At 42.5% G+C, this 24,745-nt stretch overlaps 1 protein-coding gene across 1 annotated transcript in view; it reads left to right on the forward strand.

The window, feature by feature from the left end:
* The window catches only part of TEK (TEK receptor tyrosine kinase), an 82,937-nt gene that overhangs the window by 40,681 nt on the left and 17,511 nt on the right, over positions 1-24,745 (forward strand). Inside the window, exons 2-8 of the mRNA XM_030292816.1 lie at positions 4,737-5,048; positions 14,703-14,813; positions 15,687-15,839; positions 19,435-19,566; positions 19,887-20,027; positions 21,014-21,142; positions 24,593-24,744. Of these exons, the coding sequence (XP_030148676.1) occupies positions 4,737-5,048; positions 14,703-14,813; positions 15,687-15,839; positions 19,435-19,566; positions 19,887-20,027; positions 21,014-21,142; positions 24,593-24,744 (1,130 nt within the window). The remainder of the gene's footprint in view (positions 1-4,736; positions 5,049-14,702; positions 14,814-15,686; positions 15,840-19,434; positions 19,567-19,886; positions 20,028-21,013; positions 21,143-24,592; position 24,745) is intronic.

Below are 24,745 nucleotides of genomic sequence, written 5' to 3' on the forward strand. Positions count from 1 at the left end.
ACGTTGCTGTCCAGTTTTCCCAGCACCATTTGTTGAAGAGACTGTCAGACTGTCTTTTTCCCATGGCATATTCTTGCCTTCTTTGTTGAAGATTAATTGACCACATAATTGGGGTTTATTTCTGGGCTTTCTATTCTGTTCCATTGATCTATGCGTCTATTTTTCTGTGACCATTTTTAAAGAAAAATATTTCTATTTCTTGGTTTTTGAGGTATTATTCAGAGAATGTTGAATGAGAAAATCGAAGTGCAATTTTCAGTGTACCACATGCAATTTAATAAGCAAATGTTACTTTGAAAGATTAGATGATGGGCTGTATAGCATACCAAAAATAGAATGAGCAAAATGACATTTTAGGATGTTGTTATGTCTCCACTGTGATGGACGATCATTTGTGAACTTGGCGGATGCCATGTCATGATGGAAGGTAAATAAGACACATTTTAGGCAAATATTGAGAAGTGTTTGCAAGGTCTTTGCTAAGGAAAAATAGTACCAATCCCCAGAATATAAAAGCTGTGTGAAATTCAACATGCAGACTTAGTTACAGCAAACTTAGCCTTGATGATAGAAGTGTAATGAACTAAGTACTAAATTTGAGCAGAGCCCTTCAGACTAGGCTCGTGGCAAAATAGCTCCACAGTGGTCCCCAGCAGGACTTAGAGAAGACCGTGCTGTGATGGAGGAAAAGATGTGAGGCACGGTTGCTGATATTGGTGTGAACTCAGATGGGGGTCTGTCTTTTGGCCATTTTTCTGAGGAAAATGTCCCTAGTAGCAGATTCCTCTGTGGCACCAGCTATGAGACTGTAGTCACACCTTTCAGTGTCACTGGCTGAACTCTTTCAAGAAGCCACAGGCCACAGCTGTACCCATTGTATTCGGTCCCCTGCTCCATTATTCTCTTTGAGAGGCAAAGTGTGGGGGGCACCTGCGTGGCTCCGTTGGTTAAGCGTCTGACTTGGTTTTGGCTCAGGTCGTGATCTCACGGTTCGGTTCATAGGATTGAGCCCCACATCGGTCTCTGTGCTGATGGTGTGGAGTCTGCTTGGGATTCTCTCTCTCTCCTTCTCTCTCCCTCTGCCTCTGTCTCACTTGTTTGCGTGTGCATGCATGCACGCCACGCCCCCTCAAAATAAATTAAAATCCCCCAAAAGCAATAATTTGAAACAAAAAGAAAGGTTAAGTGTGGCTATTGTTCTTCTCTCAGTTCTTAAATTTTTTTAAACCCATGTTTTTCCCTCTGGCATTGTGGAATGACATCACATTTCCTATTAGTCCAAAAAAGAGGGAAAGAGAGAATGCATTATTTGGATGCAATCCAAGGAGATTTGGGGTAGATGTGGGGACCACTGATGAGAGACATATATATTCCTGTGGCTCTTGAATCCCTCCCAAATGCATCTTTTTAAGGCTAGAGGAATAACTTACTTTTTACATTTAATTTTTATGTGTAGGTATTATTCCAATGGTTCAAAAGCAGCATATATAAGTACATTGTGAGAAACCTCCCTCTTACCCTGTCCCCCAACTACCCCACTCTCCTCTAATGGATCCCTCTTGTTCTCAGTTTCATGTGTCACCTTCCAGAATTTCTTCAGGCATACACAGACAAGTACAAATATGTGCTCTTGTTTTGGGAAAACTAAAGATTTTTAAGATGCATCCCAGGAATCTGGTAGTTATTTCTTCTCATTTCCAAAGCTCATATACAAAATCCTTGTGATACTTTATTGTAAATGCCATAACAAAGGACAGAGAGCTCACTGGTGGGAGAGGGCTTCCTGTCCCTGGCATGCTGAGTAAGGGTAGGAAAGCATTGCCAAGTCTGGACGCTCGTAGTACACAATCTGCCTTTCTGTCACTCAAAGTAGAGGGAGAGAGCTGGGAGGAACAAAAGGGAAAAGAAACCAGATCCATACCCAGAAACAATCTACAGATGAAGTGTGGCTGTCTCTTCAAATCAACTGCTTTCTCTCTTATTTCCTAAAGTCATTAAATAAACCACAGCCAGTGCCAGTGCAGTTCAGTGAGTTCAGAGCAGATCCCTCGGTCTTGGCAAGCCACCCAACTGGTCCTAGAAATGGGGCTGGATTGAACCGGAGCTGAAAGAATTACAGTGTTTCCTTCCTCTGATGACTCTCTTGGGGGACATGCCTGGAATGAGTGAGCACAGGAGATGAGGTGGTGTTCGCTCAGAGGCACAGCTGGATGTACGTGTGGAAGTGGGGGCTGTGCTCCAGTGTTACATTTAGAGGCTGTAATTCCACTGCTAGTTTTCCTAGCTTATCCTCTCTTACAACATTTTCCTTATCCCAACCACTGTCTCTTCTCTGGAGATCTTAAAGTTACCATTGAGGCTTGACGCAACATAGATGCTACAGGGTCAGGCTTGGAAACTCATTCTAGGTGAGGTTTTCTCCCTCAGTCCCATGTAGTGAGTTAACATTTACATTAAGACTTCACTTTGGCATTCTTCCTAATTGATGAGATAAAAGTCTAACTCCTAACTGAATTATTCTCAGAACATCACTGCATGCACCCAACATTGGCGGTTGCCATTAGAAAAAATTGTATGAGGACTTCATGGCAGATGTAATGCTTACATAAGCAGATGCTAAAAAAGTTCTCATAAATGGACACCAGTCAGCTCCCGTTACTCCGCAATCATCGATAACCTCTCTGTGGCATTTTCTAAAAATCGTAGCATTTGCTTTTTAAACTCCATTAATTCTCAAAACAGCCTTTTACGTATGGGCAAGAAGGTCAGTTTAGACTCAGAAGAGTACTTTCATTTTTAACCTTACTATTCTAGAAGTGGGAATGGTGAACTTGAATCAGACAGATCTGGAATAAAATTTGCCCATCCATCCATCCATCCATCCACCCACCCACTCATCCAGCAAATGCTTAGTAACCCTTTACATAAGGGACCTAGGCAGGGTATTCCTATATATGTCAATGTGAACAAAATGGCTTCAATCCTTGTATTCATGGAACTTACCATCTAAGAGAAGAGAAAGTAAATAAAATAGTCCCAGAGTGTGGTAACCATTATGCGGGAAACAAACAGGAGGCCGTTTAGAGGGTAACATGATGAGAGTGTACAGATAGTGTAGATCAAGTAGGTAGGGAACCATCTGTGAGAAAGGTGTTTAGGAAGAGGCTCCAAGGGTGAGCAGAAGTTAGCCATGCAAGGACCGGAGCCAGGTGCAGAGATCAGCACGTGCAAAGTCTTTGAGGTAGGAGAGGGCATAGTGTATCTAAGGAACTGAAAGATCTATGGGAGTTTGAATTCTAGCTAGGACTTCAGTAGCTGTGGAAGACAGAATTGCCACTCAATCCTTTGAGCCTTCATTTCCTCATATTGAAATGTCAGATAATGGTGCACACCTCACAGGGTTGTTGGGAGAATTTAATGGGTATTAAAGGAAATAACATGTAGTCTACTTGAATCGCTTGACATCTTCACAAAGGTCTCTGAGACCCCAGTTGGTCCTTGGCACCCAATGTGATTGACCTGTCCAGCCTCCTGATCATTGTATGTAGACTTGGGGACCAACCATCACATGGACCAGAACATCCTCCATCCCTAGTTTTTCACACTCAGCAAGAGGAGAGAATGGGCACAGATTTCATTTGTTCATCTTAAAAGCTTTGGACATCAAAAGAGAAGTAGGGGAGGGAAAGAAGAGGAGGGACAGAAAATGAAAAGAAAGGATTTTATTTTCTAAAATGTGCTTCATTATTTATGGAATAACTATTAAAGACCAGATAGGATTTCTTAACTACATTTGGAGAGGGTTGAGGTTTGGACATAGGTGTTCAGAAAACAATAAAGAGAGCTGAAATAGTGGTCATTGTATGTAGCAGACACAGTACTTAGTAAGTTTTGTACTTTATCTCCTTTAATCTTCACACGAATCCTGTAAGATGGGTCTTATTAGCCTTGTTTTAAAGATGAAGTGAATGAAGCTCAGATAGAAAGGTGGACCTCGCTCAGTTCCTGTCTTGTGGGACTTAATATGGAATTGGACAAGTCTTTGGTAACAACGAGAGTCTATAAAGTTAGCATGCTGTGTGTAGAGTTGATATATTTTTTTAGAATGCTTTATTGTGGCAGTACCACATTATCATTAATTTTTTACTTTATTTAATTTGTTTTGAAAGGAAGAACAGATACCTGTGTGAGCAGGGGAGGTGCAGAGGGAGAGGGAGAGAGGGAGAAAGACAGTCTTGAGCAGGCTCCACGTCTAGTGTGGAGCCTGATGTGGGGCTTGATCTAATGACCATGAGAGCATGTCCTGAGATGAAATCAAGAGTTGACTGCTTAACTGGGCCACCCGGGTGCCCCATCATTAATTTTTAATAATGATAATTATCATTAATAATGACAATAATGCTATTATCATGAATTTATCTCAACTCAATGAGCATTTGCTGAATTCTTAACTAATGTCCCAGACGCTTTAGTGGGTGGAGATTTGTAACACACAGCTTTGTCTTGGGGATGGAGAATAACTGATAGTTCATTGTAGTTAGGGTGTGCAGTGGAGCAGGACTGTTTAGTAGCATCTGAGTGATGGTCACAGTAAAGAGTTTTGGATCTTGTCCTATGGAAGAGTAGCATTAGAAAGACTGCTCCCTAGCTATTTTTAGACAGGGCTTTGTAAAAATCAGTTCATCTGTGGGGCCATGGTAATAGCCTTCCTCATAGATTATGTGCTTTCTTTTTAGGAACAGTGGACAGTGCCATGGACCTGATCTTGATCAATTCCCTACCTCTTGTGTCTGATGCGGAAACATCCCTCACCTGCATCGCCACTGGATGGCGCCCCCATGAGCCCATCACCATAGGAAGGGACTTTGAAGCCTTAATGAACCAGCACCAGGATCCACTGGAAGTTACTCAAGATGTGACCAGAGAATGGGCTAAAAAAGTCGTTTGGAAGAGAGAAAAGGCTAGTGAAATCAATGGTGCGTATTTCTGTGAAGGGCGAGTTCGAGGAGAAGCAATAAGGATACGGACCATGAAGATGCGCCAGCAAGGTAACATGCCCCTTAGTCGTGGGCAGGTGAGGTGTGCTGAGACTCACACACAACTTTCGTTTTGGCAGTTGCTCACTCAGAGACTGGGCATGAGCTGTGTGAGTGTGGAGCTTGAAGACCTTGTCTGCCTCGTTCCAGGCATTGCTTGTCTTTGATACATGTATAGCACTAGAGATAAAAGAGACTGGCCAGTCCACTTCTTGCACATTCAGCCCCTCCACTAGACACTGTGCCTAGGTCATGAGATGAACTGTATTATATTTTGTACTGAGAGCTTCATGACCCTTATGGAGATCTGAACAGGTTACACGTATGTAATAGAAAATCACAGTTATGGAGACAACTAACTGTCCGTGCCAAAATGTTGGCCATTTTGAGCTTTCTCATTGAGTTTTCATTTGACTCTTTGTTTTGCTTGCCCCTGAGTATTCTTAACAGAAGTGAATGTTTTCAGGGGAAAGTGTGGTAGAGATAAGAAATTTTAAGGGGAAGCATCTATCAATAACTCAGCTTCATTGGTGACTTAATGTATCAGTTTTCTGGTGCCACAGTAATGCTGTGTGTCACATGACCTCAAACCGCAGTGACATACAACAGCAAGCACATATAGCTTACGAGTGTAAGTCAGCGGGGCTGATAGGTGGCTCTGCCATTCTCGAGTGGGCTTTCCCACACATGGATGTTGGCTGCCTGTAGGCTTATTATGCTGGCCTTGGCTGAGCCAGCCTGGCTCTTTTCCATGTGTCTGTTATCCTTTTGCAGGCTAACCTAGGTATATTCTCACAGAGATGGCACAAGAGCCAGAGAAGAAAGGGAAACACACAAGGCTTCTCGAAACCCAGTCTCAGTAGTATAATACTCTCACTTCCGTCTCATTTTTTATTGCCCAAAGAAAGTCAAACAGCTGAACCTAAAGTCAGAATGGATGGGCATCACACAACCAAATGGCAAAGATTATGGTGACAGGGAGGGATGAAGAACTGAGGCCCTTTTTGCAGGCGGTATACTGTTCTTGGAAAGAGACCATGATTTCATTTTGAAAGTTGAATAACCACACTTAGCTCACAGAACACCAGAGCTTTGAAGGGAGATGTTGAGGGCCTTTTGCAAAGGGCACAGGAGGGCTGGGGGCCAGGGGGGAAGGGGGGTCGTGCATAACTCTTTGCTACCACTCCCCAAGGCAGTGATGCGATAGAGACTTTCTCCCAAGATACAAGTGGCTCTAAGCTAAATCTTTAGGCCGATCCTGATGGCAGTTGGAGGAGACAGTGTTGTGAACATTATTTAATGATTCTATTTTACCCCAGGGCTCCGAGGCCTGGCCAGGCAGGTAGACTTCTGGTGTCTTGGTGCTGCCTGCTGGGAAGGTGGTACAGAATTCCAGCAGAGATGACCTTTCCTTGTTCTGACTCAAATGATCTGGCCACTCAGTCATCAGCCCTTTTTACTGGGCTGGTCATACCTTTAGTGAAGGAGTCCTTTCCAAATTGATGTCATCATAACCACAGGGACTGTGGCCTGCGAATGTGTCATTTCATGAGATAATGACTGTGTGAACTCTTCGGGGTTTGATTTGTAATCATAAAACTGATCCAGATAAATAACACACTTCTACACATTTCTCTTATTGGCAGGTGGTGGTGGTGGTGGTGGTTGTTGTTGTTGTTGTTGTTGTTTTTATAGGAGTCTGCATTGTTTTAGACCAGTGTTTCTCAACACTGAATGCGCTTATAAATTTCCCATAGGTCTTGGTAAAATGCATACTCTGGTTCAGTAGGTCCTTGAGGAGAGTCCTGAGATCATACATGTCTAACAATGCCCCTGGTGATCAGGTGCCTCTGGGCTGTGGACCACACTTCCAGTAGCAAGGGAGGAGAATTAGCCCCTAGCTGGGGTCCACCTGAAAACATTTCTTTGAATTTGCTAACATTGGTAATTAGAAGATTTGAAGGCAGCAAGCTCATTTTCAAGTCAAAAATGATAAAATTGCTATTCATGACAAATGAAGGAAAAGGTTTTCTTAGCAAAACTGCAATGTTCACCTTTAGATGACACAAGGGTGAGTGGGAAAAGTGCACAGCAGACATTCCCAGGAAGGCAGCTCTCCGCTGAGGGGAGAGAGTTTGAACAAAGGGATGTGAGGTGTGCCAAAGCTATCATGGCTAAAAAGTCAACTCTATTATTTTTTGCCTGTGTCATTCGGGATTTGACCTGTGTAAAGAGTTATGTCTCTTTGCTGATAATTCCCCATTCTGAATGAAGATAATCTGAGATTTGTCCCCAGTGGCTTCATAGGAATGAAATATGAAGTGCTGCTGTGCTCTTTCCGGGCTGGCTTGGGGCTGAACTTGACAGTGTAGAAAGAAGAACCCGTAGAGAGTATTAAATCAGAACGTTGGGAGTCAAAGACCAATGACTGTTCCAAACTGACAGTCAAGGCCAGCACAGGTAAAGGAGAACTTAAATTCAGTTACATGAGGTAAAAGCAGACTTGATAATGTGGAGATGATGCCTTTTAGGCTCCTTTCCCCTGAGTTTTAATTCCATCTCCACCATTTATCAGCTCTGTGGCCTTGGGCAAGTTACTTAGCACCTATTGGTCTCTTTTTTCATCATTTGTGTAATGAGCACACTAACAATACCTTCAAAACTGTATTCAGTTTTAAATAAGGTATCTACCAAAAGCCAGTTCCCATGAGTGCATTAATATTAAGATTTGATCGACACCACAGATGTGTTGCTAAAAGCTTGGGTGACATGAAACATTGTAGAATAAGTTACATAATAACAATAGCAGTTTGTAAATGTTGGGAATGGAATTTGAAGCCAAGTGATCCGACTGCAGAGCCTGTGTGGATGACCACCGCAAGACCCTCGGTATATCCCTCCCACTTACTGTGAACCGCCCTCCCTGATTCCGAACACTTGTTGGGAACAGAACGGTTCCAATGGAAACCCTGCAAAGCAGCCCAGGGCACAGTGAAGGTAGTTTGGGTGGGTTTGAGCTTGGCTGTGCAACTAAATGGTACCATGAAGGCAAGTTACTTCACTGAAATCATGTTTCCTCCTTTGAAAAATATCACCAGGATAGAGATTTTTCCCTGTACGTTTGAGGATCAAATGAGAAGACCACCAACCTATCTGGCTCATTGTAAACGTTCAATAATTATCATAGTGTCCTGGAATAAGCAATAATTAAGTGAGACTATTTTCTACTCAGTTGTGGAAAAAATTGAATACTATTCATTAACATAATCGGTATACAAAATTTATACAAAACAGAAAAATAGGTAGTACTTTCTTTCCTGCATTCATTTTTTTAATGTTTATTTATTTGTTTTTGAGAGAGAGAAAGAGGGTGTGTGCACAAGAGGGGGAGGGGCAGAGAGAAGGAGAGAAAGAGTCCCAAGCTGTGGGTTTGCGTCCCCACGATCTGTGAGATCATGACCTGATCTGAAATCATGAGTCAGATGCCTGTGACTGAGCCACCCAGGTGCCCCCTTTCCTACGTTGTAATAACAACATCTCAGGGTGGTGAAAGGATTCTGTATCTTTTACCGACCATCCAGAAGCTGAAATACGGTGTGAGGAAAGTGATATCCTTTATGTGAATCAGGAAAACCTCTACAATGGTGTCTTCATGGTACTATTAATTCCCTAGTAACACACAATGGGATCTCAGAGGTGTCTGCCCAGGGACACAGCAGGATAGGATAAACATGTATCCCTGCTTGCTGCTGACTCGTGCATCTGGGGAGGAAGTGGAAAATCCATTTGAGATGTGCCAAAACATGCTTAATTTGGCTCGCACACTCCACGTGGCCAAACTGTTTTTTATCAATGGCATCATGCAAAAAAAAAAAAAAAAATCAAAAGCAATTTGTTCAAACCTCCCTGGTGATTTCATTTGGGGGTCGGGAGGTATAAATGAAGTTTGAAATATTTTCACATGCAAGCGGCTGTCTCAGAGTTTTCCATCAGGAGGAAACACAAGTTATTTCCTTCCTATTTTCATTCGAGAAATAACTTTAAGAACATCAGACCTTCCAAACACTATTTGTGAAGTTGACAGAGAAGAGCCATTTGTATCTAAATAACACAAATGAATGTGTTAAAAGCCTAAAGAAAATAGGAACATTTGAAATCCGATCCATTCATTTTTTCTTTCATTCCACGAGTATTCTTAGGTGTCTCTTTGTGTCACACATGGGAGGTACAGCGATGGTAGCATGTCCTGAGTGTTAACCTGCCTGACATTCCCCCAGCAGCTTTATATACATTACTGTGTAATTAAGTCTTTACCAAACGTGTATCTGGTGCTGATTATTATGACCCTGTATTAATAGATGAGGCCTTTGGCTATTGTAACTTAGATGCATTCACACACCTAGTATCCACTGTTGGACCTAGGAAGGATAACCCAGGCTGATCCCAGAAGCCAGGCTCTAACCAACACCCTGTGCTGCCTTCCAAAGCAGACATGCCTTTGTGTCCAGGAGGGTTCAGTCTAGCAGGGCAGCTGTGCTGTTGGGGCCTGGAAGGGGAAAGTGCAGGGCATTTGGAGAACAGCCTTGGGGCGCTTACCCTGGGTCCCAGGGGATGAGTAAGGCCCCTGGAGAAAGGGACATCTACACGGAGACTGAAGAGGAGTGGGACTTGGTGAGACACAGGGAAAAGGCAGGAGCAGAGGAGGGAGGAAGCTCATAACTTGCCTGGGAGTGGTCACGTGGTCCACTGCAGACTGAACATAGTTCACAATGGCTGCAGTTAAGAGCTAAGGCTGTGGGACTGGAATCAGAGGAGTGTGGAGAGCGGGTGTGGTTCAACAAGTGGGGGTGTCTTGAGATTGTGTCTCAACTTTAACTCTTACTGTCAGGAGGCCTGGAGTAAGGGACTAAGTCACCCTTAACGCCATCTCCCACATCGGTAGACACCGGATACAACATCTTCACAGCACTGTCGCAAAATTGCACAAAATAATAATGGACATGAAACTACCCTTAGTCTAACATGAACGGAGGTACCCAAAATTGAACTCAATTATTTTACATCCCTGAGAAGCCTCTTTGTTTATAACTGTTACTATCATCGATTCTCTTCTCCACCCCTTAAGGAAAAAGTGGATCATGTTCTTAGTTAAGTTCTGTCAGTTAATTAGCCCATCTAAATCATGTTACTCAAGTGATTTTTGAACCCAGGCCCTAGCAATCTCATTTTTAAGTGAGGTAATAGGACTTCACAGCCTTTTGAGTGCTAACGTTATATAAACTAGGAGAGGCTTCCAGAGCTGAGTTACCTAGTTCAAACCCTGACTCTCCCATGAAATTGCTGTGTGATTTTAGACAAGTTACTTAGCCTCTCTGTACTTTAATTTCCTCATTTGTAAAATTAGGATAATTGTAGTAACTATCTGATAGAGGTATTATGAAAATTAACTATGTGTGAAGTGCTTAGAAAAAGTAGTGCCTGATAGTAGGCACTATTATTTATTTATTTTAAATCCAAGTTAGTTAACATATAGTGTAATAATGGTTTCAGGAGTAGAATTTAGTGATTCATCTCTTACATATAATACCCGGTGCTCATGCCAACAAGTGCCCTCCTTAATGCCCATCACCCATTTAGCCCATCCCCCTACCCACCTCCCCTCCAGCAACCCTCGGTTTGTTCTTTTTAGTTGAGTCCCTTATGGTTTGCTTCCCTTTCTCTTTTTATCTTGTTTTTCCTCCCTTTCCCCTATGTTCATCTATTTTGTCTCTTAAGTTCCACGTATGAGTGAAATCATATATTTATCTTTCTCTGACTGACTTATTTCCCTTAGCGTAATACATTGTAGTTTCATCCACACTGTTGCAAATGGCAAGATTTCATTCTTTTTCATTGCCAAGTAGTATTCCAGTGTGTGTATATAAGGAAATGTAGTGCCTGGTAGTAGGCACTGTTGAAAGGTGCTTACGGTTTTCACGGTACAGTCAAGTCACATGACATTAGTCTGTGTGTACTGTGTGCAAGCTGGGCTCCTCCATCATCAAAGTACAGCATGGAAGGTTGTAGACCCCTTTATTAGTACCCGGCAGAGAACAATCGACCTCGAGCCAGGAATGCAGGACGTGGCAGGTTGGACAGCAGTGGAACTCTGCTGTGATTGTTTCTATCTAAGGAAACAGGAACTTAAAAGGTACAAGGTCTGTAATAATAAAAATCCACAGAGTGGGGATGGGGTGGGGAAGAAAAGCCCCATTGGAGTGGAGCCTCGGGGAATCTCTATTCCTTTTCAGAATACAATGCTGAGTGAGAAGTCTGGGGTTAGCTAAACAGTCTTCACACAAAGGGGCAGAAAATATAAACAAACCACTTAGAAAGGAACAACAGCATGAAATGGTCAGAAAAGATTCTCGCAGGCGCCCAAGGTCATGTCTCAGAGAGCAGGAGCTGCTGCTGTTAGGATTGCTCACGGACGCATCTTGTCAGAGTGAGAGGGCGCCCCGTCAAGTCCCCCTGCCAGTCCCTGCATGGCTGATCCACGTCAGTACCAGTGAGCAAGCTGCCACTCATGTCCATCCTGCACAGCTCAGCACGGCAGTGTTGCTGTTGGTTTATACTTGGGCAGGATACTGGCCTCTTCTAAGTACCCACGGGTTTGGCATCCATTATTTAATATTCCTAACAACCTTTCAAAGTAAATACTTTTGGGGCGCCTGGGTGGGTGGCTTAGTCGGTTAAGTGTCCAACTTCGGCTCAGGTCATGATCTCGTGGTTCGCAAGTTCGAGCCCCGTGTGGGGCTCTGTGCGGACAGTTCCGAGCCTGGAGCCTGCTTCGGATTCTGTATCTCCATCTCTCTCTGCCCTTCCCCTGCTTGCACCCTGTCTCTCTCTCTCTCAAAAGTGGATAAACATTAAAAAATAAACGAAGTAAATACTTCTACTTCCAAATTACAGACAAGTAAGCAGAGATGTTCACAGGTTAAGTAACTCATTCAAAGAGGTCTAGTAACTGGCAGAGGGTGGCCTCAAGCCCAGGACTGTCCTCTTCCAGAGCTCATGGTGCCCTTTGATCTATACCATTCTCCCTCTAAGGTTGCCCCATGTCACCGTGTCATTGCCTGCACCAAAGGCATTTATGTGGGTGTCCTGGCAGGGCATCAGGCCTGGGTCAGCAGGCACAGAGGAGAATGGGCAGCTGAACCAAAAGCTGAGACCTTCTGAGTATAGTTCAAGGCATCTTCTGCCCTCACAGGGTAGCTCTCCAAGCCCATGGTGTGCATAGTACTGAATCAGCCTCTCTCAAGCCACCTGTCTGAAAGCCACAGAAGCGGCAGGAAGGAAGGCTGATTCACCCGGTGGTCCTCAGCAGGCTTGGTCCTCCGCTGAAACTCCATAGCTCTCCAAACCTTAGGGTACAGGGTGTTTTGCTATTGATTTCTAATTTAGGTGCCTCCTGGTCAGAGAATTTGTTCTATAGGATATTGTGTCTTTTTATTTATAGAGATGTGCTTTGTGGCTTAGTAAGGGAGGCAATATGCCTGAACGTACGCTCACATAGCTGGGTATGGGGATCCATGAATAGCCAACAGATCTTTAATTATGTTATTCAGATTTTCTTTTCTTTTTTCTTTCTTTTTTTTTTTTTTTTGTCCTTAGTAATTTTTGGTCTGTTTGTTGAATCGGCTTCTGAAGGTTTCTACTATGCTTGTGGATTTGTCAGTTTCTTTCATTCTGTCAGTTTCTGTTTCATGGATTTTGAAGCACTGTTGTTATAGATGCTTATACAAGTTCAGGATTGCTCTTTCATTTTTTTAGAAGTTTATTTATTTATTTTGAGAGAGAGAGGGAGAGAGAGCATCCCAAGCAGGCTCTGTGCTGTCAGCGTGGAGCCCGACTTGGGGCTCGATCCCACAAACCATGAGATCATGACCTGAGCTGAAATAAGAGTAAGACATTGAACTGACTGAGCTACCCGGGTGCCTCCCATTTTTCAGTCATTATGTAAAGATCATATTTATTCCTAAAATTTTGTTTTGCCTTGAAAGTAAATGATGTTTTCCTGATATAAATATTGCAATACCAGCTTCTTTCAAATAGTGTAAGTCTGGTGTCTGTTTTTCTCACCCTTATTCTCAATTTTATGTGTCATTACATTTAATGTGTAGCTCATGAAAAAAATAGATATTTTAATTCATTCTGAGATTCTCTGGCTTTTGATGTATATTTGGCATAATCTATATTTTCTTTATGCTGTGATTTTTATTTGGACTTATTCCTCTCCTTTTAGGTCTTTTTATTTCCATTCTCTCCTGCCCTCCATGTTTAGGAAAGTTATAGATTCTTTTTATTTATTTATTTTTTATTTTAAAGTGAGAGAGAGAGAGATTGTACAAGCTGGGGAGAGGGGCAGAGGGAGAAAGAGAATCTTAAGCAGGTTCCACACTCAGTGTGGAGTCCCACATGGGGCTCAATCCCATGACCCTGGAATCGTGACCTGAGCCAAAATCAAGAGTCAGACACTCAACCAACTGAGCCAGGCAAGTGCCCCAGAAAGTTATATATTCTGATTATCTTCTCCTAGTGGTGATCCTTAAATTTTAAAAATTGGCTTAACTTGTCTGTCAGTTATAGCTCAATAAAGCTGAAAATTTTAAAAATTGGCTTACCTTAATAGAGACTAAAATTAATCACACCTCCATTCTTGTAATTGTGGCTCTTTGTAGATTATAGTGTAAATTAAGGGAATTCAGAAACTGTTGTGGCTGGAAGAATGTTAGAACATGTTACTCACACATCTTGTCCAACAAACCAAGAGACTCGGGCACTGTTATGTTCTAAGGCTGACACAAAGACAGATGTTTCCAAAATGGTTTTATAAGCCAAATATGCAGTAGCTTCCCCAGTGTCCTTCCAGTACTGCCCAGTCCCCATAACTGTGTCAGTATATGTGTGTATGTGTGTATATCTATATCTATATCTATATCTATATTTAATTATATATTTATATAGTAATGTATATCTAATTATATATTTATAATTATGTAACAGACATATTATATATATATGTATGTGTATGTGTGTGTATACTGGGTCCCATCATTGCCTTAGTGTTCAATATTCCATTATTTACACCATTAGTAATAAGTCTAGCATGATGCTAATTCCATTTGAGAAATGCTTAAGGCATTCTAAAGCAATTAGAATTATCTGGATCCCCACAACGGAAAAGGACCACCACCCAGAAGGGACAAGTCATTTGGCAAATGTTTAACCATTTCTATTCTCCACTCTGAGAAAACTTGGTAGGGATTGGAGAAGGATGGCTGATTCATCGTTTTAGTTTATGGTTAATCTCAGGTCTTAGTTTGATAACACATATTAATCAGCATAAAGTCCTTTTCTCCCCCAATAGTTGTATGGGAAAAAATGTGTATATATAGGTGGTGTGTACATTCTTACAGTTTTACAGAGAAAATGACTGTTCCTTTCATCATATTCTTCAAAACCTTAGTGAAGTTTGAAACCCATTAGTTGTCATTGTCTTTTAGATCCTACACTTGAGCTGACTCCTGGCAAACGCTCGCCTTCATCTTCTGAATTCGTAGTTCAGTTGCTCCTGGAGAAAGTGTGTCCCCTCATCTCACTTGTTTGTTTTCTCTCTTTTAAAAGCTTCCTTCCTACCAGCTACTTTAACCATGACTGTGGACAGGGGAGATAACGTGAACATATCTTTCAAAAAGGTGTTGATTAGAGAAGAAGATGCAGTGATTTACAAAAATGGTGAGTATGTGTTTTGTTTCCTTCCAGCACCATGATGTGAGACATCAGATAACGCAAAATATGTTGTTGGATCATTACCCTGGTGCAGTCTGGTGGGCAGATGTTTGAAGTAAAGCGCTATGATGCAAGCCCATTGAATTTTATTAAAGAAGCTCTAATAGGCAGTGTGGTTGGTTGCTTCATCAAGCAAAGTACAGATTCATATACATATATGAATGTACATACATTTTGTATTTATGAATGTGTAATATGGAATTGTGAATGTACAATAAAACCCCATTATGATGTGATAAGTGAGGTCCCAAATCCAGTCATGTAAAACGTGAGGTTGTTTGATTGAGAGGTTAAGGAGATGACCAGGCTAAGACTGGGAAGCCAACTGGCAGTGGTTCTGGGAGTCCAACTGTGCTGTACAAATCTGTCCAGGTCCAACTATGGGTTTGGCACCACCTGGTGGCAGTTGCCGGACCCAGGTGAAATATTGATGGGGACTATTCTGAGTCCTATGGATGGATGGGACTTCCAGATTGGTGTAGTGATTCTAGGTATTTATCTCCTGGTTACTTGGTTAGTTGGCAGGGGTACCTTTGCCCGTTCATCTCTCCCTGCAGAAGATAAGCACTTTAGCTTTACCTCTGTCTTCGTATGTTTGGTGGTAGATTGCGTAGACTAAACTGTCTGCTCTCTCACCATACCTTTCTCACTTTTTGGGAGAGCATTGAATAACTCAGCCTTTTCATTCTTCTACATACACTATGCTAGAGCACATTTTCTGTATCCAGTCAGGGAGAGCTGATGAAGTGGAGAGGCCAGATAGGGAGACAGGAGTGTCAGCGTGTGACCCACTGTTCTTCACCTTTCTCCCTTCACCAGGTTCCTTCATCCACTCAGTGCCCCGGCACGAAGTACCTGATATTTTAGAAGTGCATCTGCCTCATGCTCAGCCCCAGGATGCTGGAGTGTACTCAGCCAGGTACATAGGAGGAAACCTCTTCACCTCGGCCTTCACCAGGCTGATAGTCCGGAGTAAGTGATTGAGAGGCCACAGTCTGTGATGATTTGGTTGTTAGGATTTTTAGTTACAAGTAACAAAAGCTGACTCTGGCTACTTAAGCAAAAACCAGGGATTGGTTGAAAGTATATTAAGGACTCTTAAAAATTGGTGGAACAGCTGACAAGCAAGTTTCCAGAAAAGATAGGCCCCAGGGAGGATCTGGGGCCCAGCATTGGTGGGGGCAGATGGACTTTCTCTCTAGGATGCTACTCTTAGCCTAACTGTGCTTCAGCAATGTTTCTTTTACTTCCAAAGTTTGAATTCCCAGGGTAAAGAATCAGACTGGCCTAACATATGCTAGATGTCTACCGGCCTAGACCAATGAGCTATAGTCAAGTGCGGAACCACTTACCACAGTGCGGGCCCTAGGACCTCCCACTTGAATAGCAGCATCATTCCATAGGAAGGGGGAATCACAGTGAGTTGGGCAGTCTCCCTGAAAGGTATCTGCTACGTGGGGAGGAATTGGGTCTTCTAGGTAGGTCTAATATGTAAACATTAAGTCTCCTATAAATCCCACACCTTCCAGATCATGTAACACTCAAATGGGATTTCTGTTTTCATGTTTGAAAAATGTGCATGAAGTAAAACTAGTAAAAGCTCCCCCACCCTCTTACAACTACCAAAGTGGGGGAGTAACCATCCATCATTAGTTTTTATAAGAGATTGATTTATAGAGAGAAAAGCTTGCCTTGAATTTTCCTGGCTCATAGAGAGAAAAGCTTGCCTTGAATTTTCCCGGCTCTGCCAAGCCTTCATGCTCTTAAATACCCAGGCCTAAGTATTTGGGCCACTCTGTCATTCTAATGATGGGAATCTCTAACTCATCAACAGTTTTGCTTTTGCTTTGCATTATATTCATTTATTCATTCGTTTGTTCAACAAATGTGTATTGATCATAACTCTGTGTCCAGCATTGTGTTGGTATGAAAATACAAGGATAATAAGATGAATCCCTGTCCCCTCGGAATGGTAGTAGAAGTATGAAAAGTGTGGTTCATCTGGTTTGGTCAAGTGAAATCTGCTTTTATCCCACTGCTCTCATGGAGAGTCCAAATGGCAAAAGCAGTTTATCTTCATTTCATTTAGATGTACCAGCAGTACTCAGAGTCTGAGGTATGTAGGCACATTTTCTAGCAATATCAGAAACATCAGATGTTGACCTATGGTAAAAGACTTAACTTTCTTTTTCTTATGTTTTTAAAATTTATTCTGAGAGAGAGAGTGAACGTGCAAGTGGGGGAGGGGCAGAGAGACAGAGAGAAACGGGGGGGGGGGGCGGGGGGGCAGAATTCCAAGCAGGCTCCGTGCTTGTCAGTGCAGAGCCCAACCTGAGACTTGATCACAAACCTCAAAATCATGACCTGAGCTGAAAACCAGGAGTCGGACGCTTAATCGACTGAGTCACCCAGGTGCCCCTAACATTTTTTTTTAATGTGAAAACAAACACAACTTAATGTAGACTAGAATTTGAAACTCACCTGATTTTTAAAGATAAAGTGAAAGATTTCAAACACATTTTGATCTCTAGCTTATACCTTGAGATTGCTAGGAACACATGTTCATTCCTTTGCTGTTTTTAGGAGTATTTTGGTGGAAGTATTTGAGAAGCATGGCTAATATCTAAAATCGTTCTAAGAAAGTTTGAATTAGGCTACAACCCATCCCATTTAAGAGTATTTTTCCCCAGTATGATTTATTTGATATTTTAAGAAATGATGTACAGGGGCACCTCAGTCAGTTGAGCATCCAACCTCAGCTCAGGTCATGATCTCACACTCCATGAGTTTGAGTCCCGTGTTGGGCTCTGTGCTCACAGCTCGGAGCCTGGAGCCTGCTTTGGATTCTGTGTCTTCCTCTCTCTCTGCCCCTCCCCTGCTCATGCTCTGTCTCTCTCTGTCTCAAAAATAAATAAAGACATGAAAAAAAAATTAAAAAAAAAAGAAAAGAAATGAGGTATAGCTGAAGGCATTTGTCCATTTCTCATAACTGTAGGGTGTCTCTCTAGGACGAATTGAAACCTAGGAATAATCGGTGCATAAAGACTTCATGTTAAAAATCACACTGGTTATATCTATAGGATTTCTCTCCAATATAAATTCTCTCTCTGACAAAAGATCTCTCACAACCATTGAGTTTATAGGATTTCTCTCTGTATGCATGAGTATTTGGTTTCCTGAAATATAAAACCTCAGGGTGTTTGAAGAAAATCATAGAAGCCTGATTGCATACTTGTTGCTTATCAACAAACTCTTTACCTGGCTTCTTCATCCCCAAGAGGTCACCCCAAGTCTTTCCCCAATCTTTATTCTTTCACCCTTGCCAGGATTAGGGGAGAAGCTGGGACAGGTCTATAGAGAAGTATATAGTTAGAGACATATTTAATATGAGGAAGCCCACTATCATCTCCATAGGCTGCCATCATTAGTTTTCAACATGTGCAGATAACATGTGGTCTGGCTCTCAAGAAATCACTAATCATGCAGAAGTATTTTTCCCTTTATATATTAAGGCATGTAAATATTAGCTTTTAGACATTTTGTAGCTTTATCTATTAAGTGGAAGTCTGTAAGAAAGGGTCCGGGTAGACAGTCTTCCTGCTTATTTCAGAGAAAATACTGATAACCAGGAGTTCTTGCCAAAGCAGTTATAAAGTTACATCAGCTGTAGGCACAGGTCCAAGCTTACCACTGTGAGACTAATATTCAGGGACAAAGACACTAGTTGCTTTCAGATGAGAAATTAAATTCCTGACCACAAAGGGTCATCCAAATCCCCCTGAGTTTTTCCCCTTACATCAGAAGGTGTCCTTGGATGTAATTAACCATCGAAAATCACCTGGTGCGATTTTCCATGAAAAAGAATCTAGAAGCATTTTACCATTCTTGTATTTTAGGTTCTGTGTGTCTTGCTTCACTTCTTGAATGTTCTTGAAAAACTAGGTGAATGCTACTAGCTTCTGCTTGCTTTTTTAGCTGACTCTTTGCTCTACGTACTTTAGACTGGAGGTTTTCACACTCTGGCATGCATTATCTGGAGGACTTGGTAAACATGGTTGCTAGACCACCTCCAGGGTTCTCATTCATTAGGTCATGGATGGGGAGTACGTTTGAGGTTGGCATCTCCAGCAGATTTCCAGGTACTGGAGAAGCTGTTGGTCAGGGATCACACTTTGAAAACCATTGCTCTATCTCTAACCATTCCCGTAGCTCTTGAACATGCCAGGCTTTTCACCCCTATCTCGCTTTTGCTCGGAACACACTCTGCAGCCTGTCTTCTTGGCTAATTACATGGTCCTGCAGATTCAACTCACACACACCTCCTCTGGGAAGCCTTCCTGTGTATCCTCTTCCATCCCCAAGACAGGATTAGATACTCCTTGTCTTTATTTCGATCCTTATTTCCTGTTTCCATGTCTGTTTTTCATATAAGACCATTAACTTTTAGAGAGCAAAGATTATCTTCATTTACCAGTGTCCACTAAAATGACTGACAGGTCGTGGGTGCCCAGTAAATGTTGGCTGAGTTAATGTGCTCTACTCACCAGAGCCTTGTTTTCCTTGAAAGGATGTGAAGCTCAGAAGTGGGGACCTGAATGCAACCGCGTCTGCACTGTTTGTATGAACAATGGTATCTGCCATGAGGATACAGGAGAATGCATTTGCCCACCTGGGTTTATGGGGAGGACATGTGAGAAGGGTAAGTCAAGAGTACTTGCTGAGTAAGTTGTAGATTTCAAAAACCGTCATTGCTGGATTTAGAATTCGAACCCTGGACACAATTGGGAACAGAAACTAAATGGCTTGTGTTAGGCCATATGGTAACTTGGTGTGAATTGGAAAAAGGTATCCTTTCCTAGAGATGCTTGATCGCCGGCCACTGAAAAGCTGTCCATGCCACAGCTGAGATTGGCTTATTTTCCATATTCACAAGTCTAGGAGAGACCCTTTAAAAGAAGACTCCTACATTCCAAGGGCTTGACTGTTTGACTGTGAGTCCTCTTTTCCTTCCCCTCCAAGCTTGTGAACTGCACACATTCGGCAGAACTTGTAAAGAAAGGTGTAGTGGACCGGAGGGATGCAAGTCGTATGTGTTCTGTCTCCCAGACCCCTATGGGTGTTCCTGTGCCACAGGGTGGCAGGGTCTGCAGTGCAATGAAGGTACGTATCAGTCACACCCCTGAACAGAGAAAGTTCTAGCAGGTATACCAAGGAGGTCCAGCTTGCTGGAAATAATAGTGTGGGATATACCCGGGCTGTCCAGTCAGCGGCCCAATGCTGGGCTACAGGGTTTTGAATCACGGATGTTTTCATCCGAAGTTAATTATGTTTTCATAATTAAGACTCTGGACTTTATAGAATGTACTTCTCATGCATATCACCTGGGGTTCTTATTGAAACACAGGTGCTGATTCCATAGGTCTGGACTGGCACCTGGGCATCTCTGTTTCTAACAAGCTCCCAGATGGTGCTCATGCTGTTGGTTTTCAGACCACACTTGGAGTTGGAAGGCCATAGAGGATTTGTTTTTTCAGTGGGATATAAATATCAGGACTCTTAGGCCCGATCCAGACAGGATTTGGGATATGAAAATAGAGGAAGGTCTTTTCTTCTGTGGACCTTACTTAGGCAGTACTAACTTCACCTACTCAAAGAGTCCCTCTGCCCTTTCTAAAATATACCTTCCTGTTCAGTGAGACTGAGTGGTATGTGTTTCACATCTTTCAAGTTCGGTTTCACACGTCCTGTGATACAGTAGCTTGCCACGAACACACAGTCAAGGTTGCCAGACCCTCCCTCTCTCATGAATGCTAATGTGGTGAATTCACCATAGCTCCAAGGGTTGTCAGTATTTACCTCACAAAATCAGCTGCTTCCACATCTGCCATATTGAGAACTATGATGGAGTCCTGGCGATTTGGTAACAATGTTCTGGGGCAGAGCAGTTCAGTAGAAATAGAACCAAGCCACATATATAACTGATAACTTTCTAGTAGTCCTCTTTAAAAAAAGTTAAAAGTAACAGTGGATATAATTTTTAGGATTTTATCTCACCCGATAAATAGCTTAGACAAAACTAGCCACCCACAGCCTTAGTTTTCTCCCTTCCTCCGTGGTAATGGTGGTTCTGGTGTCTTTGTCTGCAGCATGCCAGCCTGGTTATTATGGGCCAGACTGTAAGCTTACATGCAGGTGCAGCCACGGGGAGACGTGTGATCGGTTCCAAGGATGTCTCTGCTCTCCAGAACGCCAAGGGCTCCAGTGTGAGAAAGAAGGTAAAGCAAGGTAACACTGTAGTTCGGGCCATGTTCAGCATGTCTGAGCTGAGCTTTGCTGGTTATAATTTTTGCCCCAGCAGCCCACATTCCTCAAGCCACTTCTATTTCCATCCAGAAGGTGGGAAGAATATATTCCGAGTCCTAAAGGACACCATTCTAGTTCTCTTATGCAGGCCCTCATGGTGGCCTTCGTTTCTCCTTCCACTAGGAGTAAACCATAGGCACTTTGTGGCACATTCAATGATGACTGGCTAGCTGAGGGCTCTGCCTACCTCTTGTCCCTTCTCTGGGACCAGTCTTTTCCCTGGATATGCACAACAGGGAAGAACTGCTTTGGAGGGATTTGGACGCAGGCTATTTTTGGAAAGCAAGATATAAAAAAGAAGGAAAAACAAAAAGATTACCCTCAAGATGAAATTTTAATAATTCTAGTTCAGAAATTACCCTAGAGCAAAACCTGCCCCACAGACCAACTCCAGCCGGCTCTTTTTTTTTTTTTTTTAATGTTTATTTATTTATTTTGAGATATATAGAGAGAGAACCAGCGGGGAAGGGGCAGAGAGAAGGGGGGGGGGTCAGAGGATCCGAAGCAGGTTCTGTGCTGACAGCAGAGAGCTCGATGTGGGGCTTGAACTCATGAATTGTGTGATCATGACCTGAGCCAAAGTCAGCTTCTTAGCCAACTGAACCACCCAGGTGCCCCCCAATCCACAATTTTTACGGCTTTATTGAAGCAGAATTTTTATACCATGAAGTTCATCCCTTTTAAATGTACAGTTCAATATTTTTTTTGGTATATTTAGGGTTGTGCAACCATCACCATAATCTAATTTTAGAATGTTTCTGCCATACCAAAAGAAACCTTGTACCTACTGGCTGTAACTCCCATTTCCTGCTCCTCCCAGCCCCTGGCAACCATTAATTTACTTTGTTTCTGTAGATGTACTTATTCTTGACATTTCATAAATTGCAAGTGGAATTATACATTATGTGGTCTTTTGTGGCTGGCTTTGTTCATTGACTATACTATTTTGAGGTTTAATTGTATTGTAGCATATATCAGTGCTTCATTCCTTTTTATTTCCCTACCATCTGTTGTTATAAAGAAAATTTTACTGGAACACAGCCACGCTGGTTCCTTTAGAACATATAATGTATGGCTGCTTTCACACCACAGCAGAGTTGAGTAGTTAGTTACTAGAGAACTTTTAGCTTGCAAAGCCGAAAATATGTACTGTCTAGTCCTGTACAGAAAATGTTTGCCAACTCCTGCCCTAGAATATACTTTTTAAAATTAAAAGAAGCATATTTTTGCATATTTTCAAAATATTAATATTAATAGTATTAATACTAAATAATATTATTATTTACAAATAATAAACACATAGCACCTTTTCAATCCTATAAATGTCACTGTTACAGAAAGAAATCTACACTCAGAGCAGCAAAACTGAGAGCTTCACAGCTTTTTCTCTGTTCGTTTTTAGAATCAGAACAGATATGGGAGGAAAATACCAACGACTGTTTTCCCAAAGGCTTTGGCTGAGCTTTCCATGTTCACTTCTTTCCGCCATGTTCGGACTCTACTGCAGAGTAGGAACCTGGGAGAGTCTAGGAAGGGAGGGAAAGGTCTTGGGGCTGCCGGAGGATCGTGTTGAAAATAGGCAACTGAGAAGCTGAAGGATCTGGATTTTCAATTTTATGCCTGCTTTTCTGTTCTAAGTCTGATGTTGCAAAAGGCGTGAGAACCTCAGGCCCAGACCCTGCCCCCTGGCTTTCAGAGAGCAGTCTCCTTCCCCCCAGTTCTGCTCTCCCTCCCCCTGCACCTCTGACAGCAGGAAACACAAGGCAAAGATGAAGGAAAGACTTCACTGGGTTAAAAGTATGGAAGCACTTTTGGGACACCTGGGTGGCTCAGTCGATTAAGCATCTGACTCTTGGTTTCGGCTCAGGTCATGATCTCACGGTTCTCAAGGTTGAGCCCTGCATTGGGCTCCAGTCTGACAGTGTGGAGCTTGCTTGGGATTCTCTCTTTCCTTCTCTGTCAGCCTCTCCCCAACTCGCTCGCTCTCTCTCTCTCTCTCAAAAATAAATACACTTTATAAAACATTAAAATTAAAAAAAATATCAAAGCACTTTTTAAAATTCCTACTCGAGTACCTTCTGATGCTGAAAAATCTGGTGGATTCTTTCTTTTTAAATTTTTTTTAATATCTATTTTTTGAGAGAGAGAGAGAGACAAAGACAGAGAGAGCGTGTGAGCGTGGGGGAGGGGCAGAGAGAGAGGGAGACACAGAATCTGAAGCAGGCTCCACGCTCTGAGCTGTCAGCACAGAGCCCCATGCAGGGCTCGAACCCACACACCGTGAGATCATGACCTGAGCCGAAGTCAGCCATTTAACTGACAGAGCCACACAGGTGCCCCCAAAATCTGGTAGATTCTAATCATAATCCCTTCAAGTCTACAGATATATCAAGTAATTACCTCTGCCGTTATTAGACTTCTTTCCCTCCTGCTCCATACCCTTTCCTCATCATAATCTGGGCCCGAGAAACAAGATATCAATATAAAATATCAATATTGTGTTTACTGTGGCCTCCCCCTGCCCCTCCATAAAACAGCCTGTAAGTCACTGCCGCTCTGGGGGCACTTACATCATCCACATTCCTCATTAAGTGATGGACTGCTTTCTGCCTTATTTCACGTTTACTTACAAAGGGTCTGAGGTTCTCAAATACCTTACGATTGAGAATAAAATTGTTCTATTTCAGGATTATCCATTCTACTACATAGGTATTCGGCAAGGAGTCATGATACCCTCGTTGCTACCAAAGACCTTTTCTTTCAGTATTGGCAGCAACACTTTTGATTGGTTGTTGCCTAGAAACCAGTCTGGGGCAGTTATAGTCTACTTCGGGCATGTAAATGTGAATGTTTTTAATCGCCTGCTACTTGGAGATTCCCAATCAATGAGACATGTCTTGTATATCAGAATGGAGGATCAGCAAATAGGTGGGGTCATTGGCTGAGTCAGTGAGAACCTAGTTTTGGGTTTTTTTTTTTTCTTTGCTTTTGTTTTTGTTAACATTTTCTTAAAAAGTAAAAGGAGCTGAAAAGTAAGGCCAGGGGGATGTGGCCATGATAATCATTTTAATATAGAGACTGTCCATCCCAGATCCATGGAGGAGAGCAGGGCATTATGGCAGAGTGTGGACTCTGGATTCATACAGATCTGAGCTTGATTCTGGACTCAGAGCCTCAGTCTCCTCATCTGTAAAATGGGGAATACAAGAGCATACCCCCTAAAAGTGTATTATGTGATGATAAAATGGTATAACATTTGCGGAGTTCTTACCTGGGGTGTAACTTGCTAAATGGTAGCTGCTTGTATTACTCTTGCTGCTGTGTTAAAGATTAGATGCCACAATGTTGTTTTCTTCATGCAGGCATGCCAAGGATGGTCCCAAAGATAGAGGATTTGCCGGATCACGTAGAAGTAAACAGTGGTAAATTTAATCCCATCTGCAAGGCGTCTGGCTGGCCACTGCCTGCTAATGAAGAAATGACTCTTGTGAAGCCGGATGGAACGGTGCTCCATG

The sequence above is a fragment of the Lynx canadensis genome, chromosome D4 (assembly GCF_007474595.2).
Source record: "Lynx canadensis isolate LIC74 chromosome D4, mLynCan4.pri.v2, whole genome shotgun sequence".
Taxonomy (NCBI): Eukaryota; Metazoa; Chordata; class Mammalia; order Carnivora; family Felidae; genus Lynx; species Lynx canadensis.